Below are 15,165 nucleotides of genomic sequence, written 5' to 3'. Positions count from 1 at the left end.
TCCACTATTATTAAGGAATTTCTTACTAAGGAATGATTTAAATCAAGGAATTGAAACCAAAATTCACAGCTGCTTGGAAATGGACTATTTAGCTTCTTAAGCATTTGTTATCAATTACATTTTTTTGTCATTCATGTATTCATAAGTTTGGATATGGGAAATTCAATAAACTTTCTTCCACAATATATGTTTACTCAATTTAGTGTATCTAGTATTTAAATGCATCTAATCGGCATTTTTAGAAGTCCCAGCCACGGCCACACTCCAGGCGCGCATTAAATTCGCGCAATAATACGAAATGAAACCATGACCACTGCACGCAGCCATGTCAGCATGCAGAGCAAGTACGACCGCGTGGTCCTGTTGGTGGACATGGACTGCTTCTTCTGCCAGGTGGAGGAGAAGCAGCGTCCAGAGTATCGCAACCGTCCTCTGGCCGTCGTACAGTACAATCCCTGGCGTGGCGGCGGCATCATCGCGGTGAACTACGCGGCTCGTGCCAAGGGAGTCACTCGACACATGCGCGGCGACGAGGCGAAGGACCTGTGTCCGGAGATCGTTCTTTGCCAGGTGCCAAATATCCGGGAGAAGGCCGACACCAGCAAGTACCGCGATGCCGGCAAGGAGGTGGCCAACGTGCTCCAGCGGTTTACGCAGCTCCTCGAGCGCGCTTCCGTAGATGAGGCGTACTTGGACATAACGGAGACCGTTAACCATCGCATGCAACAGATGCAGATTGTAAGCTCTAGCCCACAGTTTAAAAGCATTTCCTTATTCCTTCATTCGTTGCAGGGAGCCTTTGCTCTGCAACCGCAGGAGCTGGTGAACACCTTTGCCGTGGGCTACCCCAACATTGGCGACTACGTCAACAAGATAACAAACCGCTTCGCCAACCCCTACATGGACGACGAACGCTTTCAGATGTCCTACGACCAAAACGACCTTCCCGCCGTTCGCCAGAGCGACATTCGTCTGCTTATTGGCGCCTCCGTGGCGGGTGAAGTTCGTGCGGCTGTAAAAAAAGAGACAGGATACGAGTGCTCGGCTGGCATAGCGCATAATAAGATACTGGCCAAGTTGGCAGCTGGAATGAACAAGCCCAACAAGCAGACCATTTTGCCGCTGGCGGATACCGCTAGCCTCTTCGACTCCTTGCCTGTGGGCAAGATCAAGGGGCTAGGCGGCAAATTCGGTGAGGTGGTGTGTGAGACATTAGGCATCAAGTACATAGGCCAGGTGGTCAAGTTTACGGAGGTTGAGTTGCAGCGCAAGTTTGATGAGAAGAATGGGTGGGTCTCTTAAGAAGAGCATACCACGTTCGAAGTAACTTATTTCCTCCTATTCCAGCACCTGGCTATTCAACATCTCTCGCGGCATAGACCTGGAAGCCGTAACTCCCCGCTTCTACTCGAAAAGCATTGGCTGCTGTAAAAAGTTTCCAGGTCGAAATAACATTACTGGATTGAAAACCCTTCAGCATTGGCTTGGCGAGCTTTCCTCCGAGATCAATGACCGTCTTGAGAAGGACTTTATTGAGAACAATCGCAGGGCCAAACAGATGGTGGTGCAATATGTGCAGGACATTGACGGCGAGGAGGTGGCCAGCTCCCGCTCAACAGCTCTTAAAGATTACGACCAGGAGTCCATCGTAAGGTTTGCTCTAGACCTAATCAGGGCAAACACTAAAACATTTCTCCGTCCTGGCAGCGAGGCTGCTTTAAACAATGCTATCAAGTTCCTTGGCATTAGTGTCGGCAAGTTCGAAACCGTCTCTAGTGCGCAAAACAAGCTGCAGGAGATGTTCGCCAACCAGGCGGCCAAAAAACGAAGGATCAGCGGAGAGGAGCCAGCGCAACCCCCAAAAGTTCATGTGGAAAAGAAGCCGAAGCAAACGGAGGAATTTAAGATGAAGAGCTTCTTTGCCAACTATTTGCAAGGGGCCAAAAAAGAGGATGCGAAACCAGACGGCACTTCTGTGGATCCCTTGGCTGCTGCCCCTGCGGTTGTTCCAAAAAAAAGTTTCGAAGAGGAGTACAAGGAGAAGCTACATGCTGCCTCAGGGACTGAAGCTGCCGCCAAAGGAACGGTTCTCACATCAACACCACCAGAGCTCAAGAAAAGCTTTTTTTCACAGTATCTAAAACAACATCAAGGGTCGGTGACATCGGGGGAGGACTCATTAGATGTGCAGGGGCTGGCCGAGGAATTGGACGCCATTGAGGCTGACAACTTAAAAGATTTTGATGAAGATACTGAAGAGGAGACGGAGTTAACTGGTAATATCCATATGTCTAAGCTTGAAACACAGCCACCCGATGCCGTGCAAGAAAAGCATCCAAACACCTTGAATGATTCAACAGGGAATGAAGTAAACATTAAAACTGGTATGGAGCACTCCGCTCGACTTGAGCCTCTTCCGCTTACTGAAGACGAATTGAAGCCTTCAACGTCGAAAAGAAAGTTCGATGAGATCGAAAGTTCAGGAAATGATTACAAGGAAAGTTACGTAGAGTTTGCAGTACCCGACCTCCGCATCGAACTTTTGCCTACTATTAAATGCGATCAGTGCGGAGCAAACATTCCCGACGAAGTTAAGTCCCTACAAACGCATAGAGACCACCACTTCGCTCAGGAACTGAGCCGAACGCTGAGAAGCAACGAGCGGGAAGAGAGGACGCAGAGCCGACAGAAGGTGTCTCCTAAACCGACGCCGCTCAAGAAAAACAAAAAAACGGCTAGTTCTGGTAGCATTTCCAATACGGCACCACCCACTAATAGCATAACAAAGTTTTTCAGCGCCAAACCGACTCAGGAGCAAGAATCCAGTGATCCACATATGCAGCAGTGCACCGAGTGTAAGGCTTTCATCAAGTGTGTGGACATGCCGGAACACTTGGACTACCACGTAGCCAAAAACCTTCAGCGTGAACTAAACCAGCAGGATCTGCGAACTCGAACCGCGGCTCTAAGCAAGCAAAAAACATCTCCAGCTCAACCAAAGAAACAAACTCAGAAGAAACTGAACTCCACCATTTCTGCCTCTTCAAGTGGATCAAAGACAATTGCCCAGTTCTTCAGCCAAAGCAATTAGAGACAGCATTGACCGCTTCTAGTGTTCGAATCTATATAAGTACAGGAGACCACAGAAAAATGTAGTTCTTAAGATAAAAACATTTTCATATTCAACTCATAATCAAAAACAAAGAATCGTGCAAAATCAATACAAATTTGTTGCTTGCACAGATCCTAGCTATTAAAATCTCAATCAGGCTCTGGATAGCTTATTGAGTGGGTTTTTTTTTTGTTCTGCTGTTAATTATCAATTCTGAGTTCTACAGACTCGAATGAATAGTTACCCTTAGTTTTTCGCGTTCTGTATATTTTTTCAAATCGAGTAATGGAACTCATAAATTTGTTTATTTTTTTGTTTTCCAAGTTTAGGCTTAAGTATTAATGTTGATCATTACCATTATCCATCCGTTGATTAATAAAACAGTGCTCTGTCAAAGCTAAATATTGTATTTGTATAGTATGGTGAATTCTTAGAGTTATAACACATTTGTAGAGAAATGTCTTTGTAGTTGCAGACTGCCCTAAAATAGGATTACGTTAAAATCACTGCGCTTGAGATGCCGTGACGACTAGATCGAGATCCTTGCTCTTCGATTGCTTCTTGACGCCAATGGCGTCCGCTTCCTGCACCGTTGTGGGCAAAACAACATTGGTGGTCTCTGGGAAAAACAGAGTGAGGAAGCCGCTCACAATGGCGGCGGCGGCAAATAGCATGGCAGGAGCATTGGCATAATACTTGGCCTGTGGAGAAAGGAAATGGAAACACTTAGATACTAGCGGAGATCCACTTAACATTCAGCACCCACCAGAAGAGGCGTTTGTGGGGCCAGCATTGAACCAAACCTGCCCATCATGGAGCAGAAGCTAAGCAGGCTGTTCCTCAGATTCGTGGGATAAATCTCTGAGGCGAAGAAATAGAGCACCTGAAAGCTGGCAGTGATGGTCAGTTTGCCAACAAGGAACAGCACTAATTGAAGCACCGGCTGATCCGCGCCGGTGAAGATCGTCCCGATGCAGCAAAGACCGCTGGACAGCATCAGTCCGCAGAGAGAGTACCGCCGACCGAAGCGGTCCATGATGAGCAGGGGCAGGAAGAACCCGGGAATCTCCACCAGGGCGATGTAAGCGAAGTTATTGTACTTGTCTCCATCCAGCAGCACAACATTAAGGCTCAGTCCGTAGTAGACCAGCACGTGGACAATCCAACAGAAGGAGCAATTGGCAATGCGCCACTTGAAGTTCTTGAAGGCCTCGCGTATGGGGAAGCGGCTTTCTGCCGACTGCTCCAACTTGTCCCGATTTGCAAGGACCAGCTTGTCCAGCACGCTCTCCGGCAGTTCGCGCTTGTTCACATGGGCGGCTCGCCGAAGGATATTCTTGGCCCGCTCCTCCTTCCCCTGACTGAGCAGCCAGCGCACGCTCTCCGGCAGTATCCAAAAGTAGGCCAGCAAGATCAGCGAGGGCCCGTAGGTGATGCGCAGTAGGATGCGCCAATTGTGGAACGCCTTGGCTGCCATGGCGAGCGCTACCTCACCCACCGCGTAGAAGACCGTAATCACGCTGCAGGCCAGCACGCGCCGCTTGGGTCCCACCAGCTCGATCCCGATCACGAAACAGGTGGAGTACAGCGTGCTGCTGGTCATGTTGTCCAGGAACTCAAACACTAGGAACCAGCCATAGTTGGGCGAGAAGGAGCGAATTACGCCCAGAAGGGCTCCCAATATTCCGCCCAGAGCGATGGAGAAACTCCGTCCATATCTGTACAATCGGTTTGTGATTAGGGAGTATAAAGTATAGGATTTGGTGCACCCTTACCGATCCGCTACAAAGCCTCCGATAGGAATGCCGAAGAATTGTCCCAGGTTGTTTATGGTTCCCACCATAGACAGCTTCCATTCATCTTTGCAGAAAATGCCAAACTACAATGGAACACTCGTACTTAGAATTTAAAATAACTTAATTCCCTCATTTTGAAGCAATGCCGTTCAAGAAACATTTACTAAGCCAAACGAGGTGCCCCGAAATCGAAACTCAATTATCTCGAGATAAAGTAATTGTAAAGTAATTGCTCAAAGTTTTGAAAGTTCCGATAGACGGTACAACATCTGATTAACGAGCTATTATTAATTTTGCTATAAATGCTCTTGCCGCAACTTATTTATGCCGAGCATGCCTCAACCTCGTACAAAATTAATGGAAATTGTTTTCAGTCCCATCAGTCTTCCTGAATATTTACCTAAATTGTAACCTCATTTGACTAGGAACATCCTAATCTCAATTTGTGCTCGGCATCTGTGCCACTTATCTGTAAGTCACTGTTCTCGCATCCAAGTGTGCAATTGTCTGATAAAGAATGTTTTAGCATTAAAGCTCATCAGGCCATCAAGCAACAGCTTTCAACATTGTTATAGGGCACGGTTATAATCTATCCAAAGACTACGGTAACAGATGTGACCGCGAAAACTAAATTTGTTTACCTCTTGAGTAAAATTCCTCGACTACGCCTGAGTTGGTGGCTAAATATTATGAAGTCTGTTTACCTTTGGACCTTCACATTGGGCTTTCCGTTGATTCAGCTGGCATACTGTCGTATGCGTTATACCCACTACTAAAAAGCGTTTTATAAATACCTTAAGAGTTAGCAATCCTATCTTCACTTTCTCAATCCATTTCAGGCCCCGTCTGAGTGCCCACTATTTGATTGCGATTGTCAACTACTCGACGTCGGCTATCAGTGAAGTATTTACCGCTCAATTTAGTCATTGAACCCGTGTGAATGGATAGGCTTTAGTGATCCTGGACGTATTCGACTCGGTTCATCTTGCCACATCTTGAGTTCCTGGTCTATCAGACACCTGTTCCCCAACTTCTATATATAATATATTATTAGAATAATATATTAAATACGGGCTTGACAGCCTTTGCGGTTTGCGGCCGTTAGAATGGGCAATTTTCGAAAGCAACTTTTATAGTTCCCGAGTTATTGACGTTTATACAGACAGACGGACATGACCGAGAATATATGTATATACTTTATAGGCTCGGAAAACGCACGTTACGTGTAGAGTATAAGCTATGTATCTACATTGTATGTTTAAAAGCTCATTAAAAAGACTCCAATTACCAAAATGCGTAATGGGGGATCTACCATGTGAGCCCAAGTTCTATAAACAAGCACTTAAATACCATACTGGGTTATTAGCTCCACAAACTGTGATATTTGGAATTTTATACCGGTAGTTCAAAGATAAGAGTGGCTTGTTATGGTGAAACTCTACTATGAGTGTGTAGATGGGCTAATCGGATGACTGATTGGCAAAGTCCAACGTCTGCCACATCAAGATTTAGTCGTCTGCTATGCAGTTGTCGTAGCACCCGATCATAGCCTGTGGTACTCACGTCATTGGAAATGGTAACTTCATCGTCGCGGAAAACAAACTTATTGTGGGCGCAGGCCTCGGTGTTTTTTGTGAAGTGGTCGCGCGTGCAGATGTCCACCGAATGGTTCCACTGGGGTAGCTCCGAGTTGCTGTACCGATGACAGGAGTCCAGATCCTTGCCGTTCTTGGGGATGCTCCAATCGGTGTGTGTCGCGTAGTAGTTGCTTCCAGGCGGATCGCACTCTTCCACTCTACATCTGTCGGTGAAGAGGAGCTCCGTCATTTCGATTGGCACCACTAAGCCTGCATTGGCCATTAACTTCACCTGTGCGTCACTGTGGCAGCGGTAAACACGTATGTGACCGAGAACATGGCGTGGAACATCATCGGCAGGCAGATCAGTAGGAATATGATCAGCTGAAAGCGCCCGAACTGCCCCAGATGCTTCAGGATGGCGTCCAGAGTGACGTCTTCGGAGTCCTTCGCCGGTGGCGACACCTCCGCCGCCGGATCTGCGGGTGGCGCTTCGCTGGCTGCCATTTCCCAATCGCTGCCTTCGCTAGTACGGGGGCACAATTAAAGCACACGTTTTCGCTTTATTTATGCACTCGCGCTGCGTTATTTTCATTCACAGAAAATACGTATATATTTATTTTTACACTCGCCGCCGAACACTGTGCGATGTGTAGGGCACCGAACCGCGTTTCCGACTGCGACTGGCCTGCTGAGATCTCCGGATCCGCAATGTGAGCAATCTACGAGCGGTCGCGATCGCAGTCCGTTGGCGAATGGGACTGATCGCACTACCGACCAACTGTTGATGGGCATGGGTATGGGCGCCTTGATAAGATTGCCGGTTTCATGGGGTTCCGCGTTTGGGTAGGCTCGCCTGGAGATTACGCCGCGGTGTGTCGGCGCGGGATTGGCTGTGGGGAAGGTGGATCGCGGGAGTTGGGTGATAGTAGTCAAAGTCCAACCAACGCATGTCTTGGGCTCATAAATAAGAAACAAGACAAATTTTATTTCGTAGCATCTCGTCCTGATGGATCAGTAACTTAGGCGTGCGGTCTGGTTCGGCTAAATGAATAAGTAGTGCTGTCGGAAATTATTGTGTTAGCCTTGGTGGACTTAGTCACAGAACGGATAATTTACGCTTACATATCCTCCATTTACATGGAGGAACTATTAAGGCAATTATATTGGTCACGTTGTGCAAACGTGATACTTCCATAATTTATGTATCACTCAATTTTCCGATTTGGCCAGCAGCCAACCCATTTGGTGATCGCACGTGGTCAGTGGCAGAACATATATAGAAATCTGTTTAAATAATTTGCTTAGATATATTTATTTTATGTATACGTCCGTCATGTTCACGACCAGGGCTAAAAATTTTATATTAATGCAGGAATCTTCAATGGGCCAGGTTTTTTACCTAATGGGCCAACTATTTGCCTGATTTAAAATAAATTTGTAATGGTAACTGCGTTTCAGTTTTTCTCAGAACAACGATGTTATTTCTGCCGGAATGTAAGGTTGCATAATATAATCATGTTATCTCGTTTGGAGGTCGTATAAGATTACTTGGTTAGCCGAATTCGGCGATCCCAACGAACATCTTGAAAAACTAGTTTGGCCGAGAGCTATACTCTAACCTGACATATAGAATTATGCATAAGTACTTGGAATTGGATTAGCGGAAGATAATAGCAGGGCTTTCATAGGCGTGCTTGAATAGGAAAATCGTAACTCTAAGCTGTCAAACTAAAATACATTTTCTTACTGTTACGTTGCTGTTCGTGATCCGGTTAGAAAACGCAATTAAATCGGTTTTGGGTCGGTTTTAGTTTAAGTGATGTGCTCCAAAATGGGTTCCCAAACACGTTTGGCGAACACGGGGCGTATGGGTAATTTTAGTGATTGACAACCGCTGTGAGCCTGCAGAATAGCTTAAAACGCAAAACACTGACGGAGAAAACAGCGAATAAAGAAAGTAAGTCTTCATTTTCAGCAGAAATTGACTAAAAAATAAAAAATATTGCGAAGAAAGAGTCACTCGAGATTTTGTAACTTGACGTTTGAGCCGATAGGTGCATAAGACGTAGTAATATGTATGTTTAAAAAACCAAAAGTATTACATTTTTCAAAAGTGTGTGTGCGTGAAAATGTTTGCCATTTCGTAATCGTTAGAGTGGGCGTGGCAATCAATATGCATGCTTAATATGAAACTTCTAGCTTCTTTTGGTAGTGATCCTGATGAAAAATATATATATTTACCTTGTATATTTACCTTGTACACACCTTTCCACCTTTACACCCGATTAATGAGTACAAAAAGCCGACCAGCTGTGCAACCCACAAAACAGTACAACAACATACCAGGTTTGTTTTGAATATATCTAAACACATACCTTTATTTAATGAATTCAAAAATTGTGTTAAATTCTTTTTTTTTGTTTCTGTTCTCCAGATCTTGCTTTTCCTTACACAAGTGGTACATTTTTATGATCAATTTTTCTGCAATACTGCACGATTTTTACACAGATACTCTGTAAGAATGTATCTAGCTTAACGTTCTTATGTTTATGCCTGTGTGTCTTGCTTTCTATTAATTATGTTACTTTTTAAGAGTTTATTTGTTTTTGAAGTAAAAATTTGACTCAAAAACATTTATTCAAAGAACGCAACACATTTACGTAGCTTTCAAAAATCGAGCTTGATTTCCTACAATTTCTTTTGGTTGGGTAAACTTGCAGTAATGCTTGTGTTCGATATGATGTGGTATATGATAACTTATAACTTATTTGCTTATGTGGATTGTTTGATCAACGAAAATATTCTTCAGCGATATATGCCATGTATATAGATATATATATATTTATATATTGGTGTGTATATGAGTTGTGAGTAAATGCGTACGCATCGTTAATAATAATCATAATCAGTTAATCAGCTTAAATAATTCCACTTAATAGCTTCGTTTAGCTCTATAAATTCAATTATAATGCACTTAACTTTGCGTGTGACTGTGTGTTCGAGTCTCTCGTATTGCACATCTGTGTCTCTGATGGTTTTTCAAGAGTATGTGAGTGTCGGAGTAATCGGAGCAGTCCTAGAGTGGCGCTCTCCTGCTTGCTCGTCCTGTACCGCTACACCCGGATGCACCCTGTGAGTGGTGTATGTGTGTGTGTGTGAGTGTGTGTGAGTGTGTGTGAGACCGTGTTCTCTTTGGGTTCGTTTGCACTCTTTGTGGGGTCGCACGTACTTACACATTGAGTTTGTTCTTGGTATATATGTAAATATTTTTAAATTTAATTTATAGAATTGTAAATATGTTGTAAATAATGTTTGCTTTTCGAGTTTTGTTTCACATTACTTTGCATTGTTTATTTTAACTCGCTATTCCGTTTTCTTGTACATTTCGCCATTATTTAAGAATTTTATATTGTGATTAAGTTCTGTATTTTCGGGCCTGTGGATAACATGTGAAGACCGTCGTCTAAAGGGCTGTCCGGATCTGTAATCAAACATCAAACCAACCAATCCGCCACTGATCGTGGGATTTCGATTCTAAGTGAATCTGTCCCGGTCACTTCGGGTTGGCTTGCTCTCTTTAGAGTCATAATACACATTTAAGAATTATTTAAGTATTATTGTTGTACACAGATAAACAATATTCATTTCACTTATGGCTTAATTTTATTTTATATCTGAGATAGCCGTTCTAACATTGCATCGGTTCTCCTTACAGGCGTATATATGTTCCATAGTTTTGTTTTGAGTGTACTGTAACGCAAGGGTTCCTGTTCTGCTGATGCTTTCAAAGTTCACCCTGGAACCCATGAATGCGAAAGAGTGGTGACGATGTTATGTATCTAAACGTATGTGGGTTGGTTAGCCTCTACACTACACTACACACTTTGGTTCAGATCGAAAACTATGCGGTGCTGGTGCTACGTGTTGGTTACGTTAGTCCGACGGTCCTGGCCTTCTTAGGTCCGCGGTGTCTGTGATTTGAAAGTCTCCCAAAAATTGGTGGTTCTGAAACCAACTGTTCGTTTGCATTTACTTCTTTTTTACTTCGGAGTATCGTAAGTAACGTTGAAATGAAAACAAATACGCAAAAATTTGCACTAAAAATTGGCACTAACTTTTGGTTTTGTTCTTTAACCCTTCTCCTTTTTCATTTTGCTTTAACCACAATAACAACGCAAATAGCTTAATTCATTTGTGAGTATTGCTCAAATATATATTTATCCAAAACACTCTCTAGGCATTTTCAACTGGATTTTTAGCCATAATTACGCCCCGTTATGACTTTTGTCCTTTTTTTATTATTGAAGCTCTAGTTATATGATTGCCTTGCAGTTTTCTTCAACTTGTAAATATGTCTAGATAGTTTTTGCTTTGTTTACTTTTAATTTACCCATTTCTTCGGTAATTTACTTAAGGTGCGACTGTGTTGCCTTTTGTCCCTTCATCTAGAGTCTGCAGAAAAGCAACAAAATCTCTGGGTTAACCGAAGAGCAACGCAAGTCTTAACGCCTTAAAGTTTTGCCTAAAAGTACGCAACGAAACCAATGGGGAATGAACTGCTTTGGTTCAACTTAGCTTTGGTTCATCTGGGATCTTTGGCACCTTCTAGCAATAAAACTGCGAGTACAGCCAGATTGAATGTTATTTTTGTTGAAATGATTACGCACATCTAGAATTAGTATTTGTTTGGTTTTGGTTTCGGTTTCGGTTTGGTTTTGGTTTTGTTTTTTGTTAAATAAGCTCCTTTAAGTGCTTTGCATTGAGCAAATGTGAACATTTAAATACTTTTGTGAGTAGCATTATGTCGACTGTGAATCCATTGAAATTCGTATAATTCCTCTGTGTTGTTCCCCGAAAAAAGCAAAGAATTACATTTACTTTGTGTTCTCGTTTGTGGCTGCTGTTGCGCTTTTGGCCAGTTCAAGTTGGTGTCTATTCGTCTTCTACATCATTGTTTTGGCACAAATTGTGTGATTCTCCTCTACGTTTTTGAGGTGCTAGATTTACGTAACTTCTACAAACTTCGGGGCTTAATTAAGGGCTTGCCTACGTTTGTTTTTACAATTTAATCTTATATTTAAAATATAAGTTGATCCCAATTGTTCAGTTTTATCAATTTTATGCTGCTTATTCATTCTTTTCGTCTTCTCCAAAGGTGAGAGTAAGAGAGAGTACGACATGGCGGCAAATAGTTTGCCCCTTCATAATCCACATGCTGATTAACAAGGAAATGCAGTGACCTTCTTGGTTTTCGGCTCCCATTTTTGGATTGAGATCTTCAACTTTATTGTTACACATATACAAACACACACATATTTATAAACATATGCTTACTTCATTGAAAACACCCGCTGAAGTTGAAGTGCTTCTATCCGATTCCAATACCCATTATGTCAATACCCAGGGATACGGCTAAATACCTATATTGTCTGAAGGAGCTACGGGGCCCTGTCTGAGTGTATGCATGCATGTGTTGTGTCAGTGGTTAAGTTGTGACTCTACGTACATAGGGCTATAATATATTATGAACGATATTTGTTTTTGCTATGATTCACTTTGTTATGCTGAGAAACCTTAGATGTTTCGTATATTTCTAGTGGCAAGTGGCCGTAGCTCTATACTTGCCTAGGTGTTCTATTAATTCTTCAATTGCTTTGATGAATTGGAATACACGTAGTTATATTTCTCCATCTGTCTTTGTGTATGCGGCTCATACGCAATAAGGTTGCAACTAAAATGGATACTCGTATGTAAGTAACAGAATCGAATTACAGGATTGGTAGCTTTCTTCTGGGGGAACAATTGGTAGGGCAGATCCTAATACACTCCCCCGATGCTTGCGCAGCGTCCTCTCTCAGATCCTATCAGAGTTCCTTAACAATTCTAACACCGATATTTAGTTAGTTAAATACACGTAAATTTGTTAATTACTTAGACCCGATCTCCCATTTCTCTCTCCATAACTCTGCGGCTAAATTAAAACTCTGCTCGTATAATTTCTTGTCTGTTTTCTGGATATTAAATAAGAATATCTAAAATACCTTAATGATAAGTTTCATTTTTGCTTTATATTTGTATATAAATATGTTTTTTGGATTGGTTTTCCTTTATACTGCTTCTATTCTCTTATACTCTTTCCCTACAGTTGTGTTTCCTTTAACAATGACCTTGCATCCATCCAACGATCCATCATTCATTCGACCGATCAAGTGCCTTAAATGCTTTTACGTTTGTTGCTTATTGTGTAGAGTTCTTCGACATGTATTGTAAAAATGTGAGCAAATACATTCAAGTGATTTGTAATTACACTGAGAGAAACATTAATATGTGTGTTTTCTGTATATGTATATAAGTTTATTAATATGTTCTTGTTCGCTTGTGTTCTGGGTTATCATTTGTTCGGGCTAGTTGTTAATATTCTCTTGGGCCTCAGTGTCCTAATCGTAATACACTACGTGCACTTGCAGCTTAGTTCGCCTTTCAGCCGAATCCACGTGGAACTCGGACTCAAATTTGCAATCGGATTGATGTGTAACGGGCAACTGCACACATACTCGGATAGCTTTGAGCAATTGTGGGTCACCATGTGTCGCTAAAAGGGATAAGTTCTTATGTCGAAACGATAACACGATGACTTAGCATATCGCACGATATCGGCACGATATTCTCCCAATTGATCTGACCCGATCTGATCCGATCGATCAAGGACTAGAGCTCCTGGGAAGTACCGAGAAGAGTGGGAGAAAGGAGTGGAAAACTCACATGCCATCCAGTTGAGTACTGAGTTCGCTGAGGGGGGGCAGGCAAGGCAGGCTAGAAGAAATTTGCTTGGTTGGTTTTTAAGGCACCATTAAAATTGCTTTTCTTACACGTATTTTTCCTTTGCAAATTTACAATTTATCAACAAAATGTCGTTAATAATTACATTAATTACACGCATATTTAGTAAAAATTGTTGTGAAATCTTTTGAGCTACTCCTCTTATACACACACATAAATTAATTATCCCTTTTATTTAGTTTATTTTACAAATAATCCCAGTTAGCCACTGTTGACCCGTCTATCTCCGTAGCCGCCCTCACCTTTTTTTTTTAGTGTTTTTGTTTGTTTTTTCTGTGTAACTTGCGCAAAAAATTTACTAAATATTTCAAATACATTTAAATACAAGTGTACATAATAAGTATATATTTAATTTATGTATATTTATATATATATATATATATATATATACATATATATATAATTTATTTATATAGATATACGGTTTCTTGACTGATTTACCATTTCTGTTTCTCAATATTTTCGTTCGGTTCCCCTTAAGTTGGGAACCGAAGTTCTTGATTTCAAAATGATTGCTTCAAATTGTTTGTCGTCAGCGAAATATATTTGTCACTAAAATCACGAAATAGTTTCGCCATATGATATCATTTATCCACCGCCTGCCTGATACTTGATCCTTAAATAGGCTATCGGTTTTTCAAGAAGAGGAGCTAGGGTTTGGGCTAGGCTCTTCCTATTGTTTAAATGGGTTTATATGTTTCTTTTTTATACTTTTACACTTTATGCTATTAACAATTTCCTGTAATCAAGTTTTGTTGTTCATAAGTTTGTCTTTCTTGTGTGAGCAGAAGATGTAAAATTGTGAATGACTGAATGACTTAAGTTCAATTTCAAGTGCTGACAAGAGAAGTTGTTGAGGGTAAATCACTTCTTAGTGGTTTTTAGTCAATTCCTCACGTCAAAATATAAAACTTTGGAAAGTTAAAATCATAGACATTTATAAAGATTCATCTTTTGCGTTCTCTGGGATATGCTTGCCTTTATATGTATGCATTGATCGGTTTTATAATGTGATCTTTCTGTATTTTGTGTTGGTTAATATAATAAGTTGTGGTTAGATTGGTTTTCGTTTGCAGTGGATATGTTTTTTGTTTTCTTTTATGCTTTGATAATTCCTCTTACTAAATAATTAATATGTATAATAAAATTTGACACATTTCGCCATTTGCAAACTGATTCTATCGCTTTAACCTTCGGCTTTCTAAACCGATTAGCTCATATTCAGAGGCTTTATTGTGAATTAGTGTGTATAAGTAACTAAACCTTTTAGTGTGTCTTAAAGTAATTACCACTCTTGTGTTTTTGTTGATTTTTTGGTTTTAACTGCCCAGCCTATGAACTAAATTAGAATAAAATTAATTTAATTGTAACATTGAAAATCAATTTATTTTTGATGTTCTCTTTTGTTGTGGTTCTTTTTGTTTTGCTTTTAAGTTACGTTTTGCGTATAAATTTAACAGCTAATAAAATTAAATTATACTTTAATTTAAGCATAATTGTAATATAATATATAAATCCATTTCTCGTTTTTTCAACGCTTTAGAAAGTCTTTTTAATCGCCGCAAAAGTGCTTAAAAAATATTATTGTAACTCGAATTGTTTTCGCTAATTTGTATGTTGATTTAATGTGGTCACCATAACAGGCATTTTTCACTAGAAATCAATCAAAAGAAACTACAACGTTTTGAAAAGAAATTCCATTGTAAATCCCTTTGCTAGACAGATTTTCGATTATCAAGTTTGTTGCTGCCAACAAATTAAATCTAATTTTGAATAAATGAGTAATTTGATTAGAATATAGAACGAAGGAGAGAGATATCTAATAATTAGTCCATAA

At 41.2% G+C, this 15,165-nt stretch overlaps 2 protein-coding genes across 2 annotated transcripts; one reads left to right on the top strand and one right to left on the bottom strand.

Annotated features, from left to right (window-relative positions):
- The first annotated feature begins 306 nt into the window (after positions 1 to 306).
- LOC6543692 (DNA polymerase eta) lies at positions 307 to 3,449 on the top strand. The gene is made up of 3 exons (XM_001973667.3): positions 307 to 738; positions 793 to 1,289; positions 1,348 to 3,449. Exons 1-3 carry the CDS (start codon positions 307 to 309, stop codon positions 3,089 to 3,091), a joined length of 2,673 nt encoding a protein of 890 aa, XP_001973703.1. The 3' UTR covers positions 3,092 to 3,449.
- A 54-nt stretch (positions 3,450 to 3,503) lies between these two features.
- LOC6543691 (organic cation transporter protein) lies at positions 3,504 to 7,278 on the bottom strand. Its single transcript, XM_001973666.3, has 5 exons — positions 6,778 to 7,278; positions 6,472 to 6,709; positions 4,888 to 4,991; positions 3,879 to 4,830; positions 3,504 to 3,813 (listed from the first exon to the last, which is right to left on the bottom strand). Exons 1-5 carry the CDS (start codon positions 6,990 to 6,992, stop codon positions 3,616 to 3,618), a joined length of 1,707 nt encoding a protein of 568 aa, XP_001973702.1. The 5' UTR covers positions 6,993 to 7,278; the 3' UTR covers positions 3,504 to 3,615.
- Positions 7,279 to 15,165: the final 7,887 nt, after the last annotated feature.

Source organism: Drosophila erecta, unplaced genomic scaffold (assembly GCF_003286155.1).
Source record: "Drosophila erecta strain 14021-0224.00,06,07 unplaced genomic scaffold, DereRS2 tig00000021-arrow-pilon, whole genome shotgun sequence".
NCBI lineage: Eukaryota > Metazoa > Arthropoda > Insecta > Diptera > Drosophilidae > Drosophila > Drosophila erecta.
Note: the sequence above shows the minus strand (reverse complement) of the source record. Positions and strands in the feature narration are given on the sequence as shown.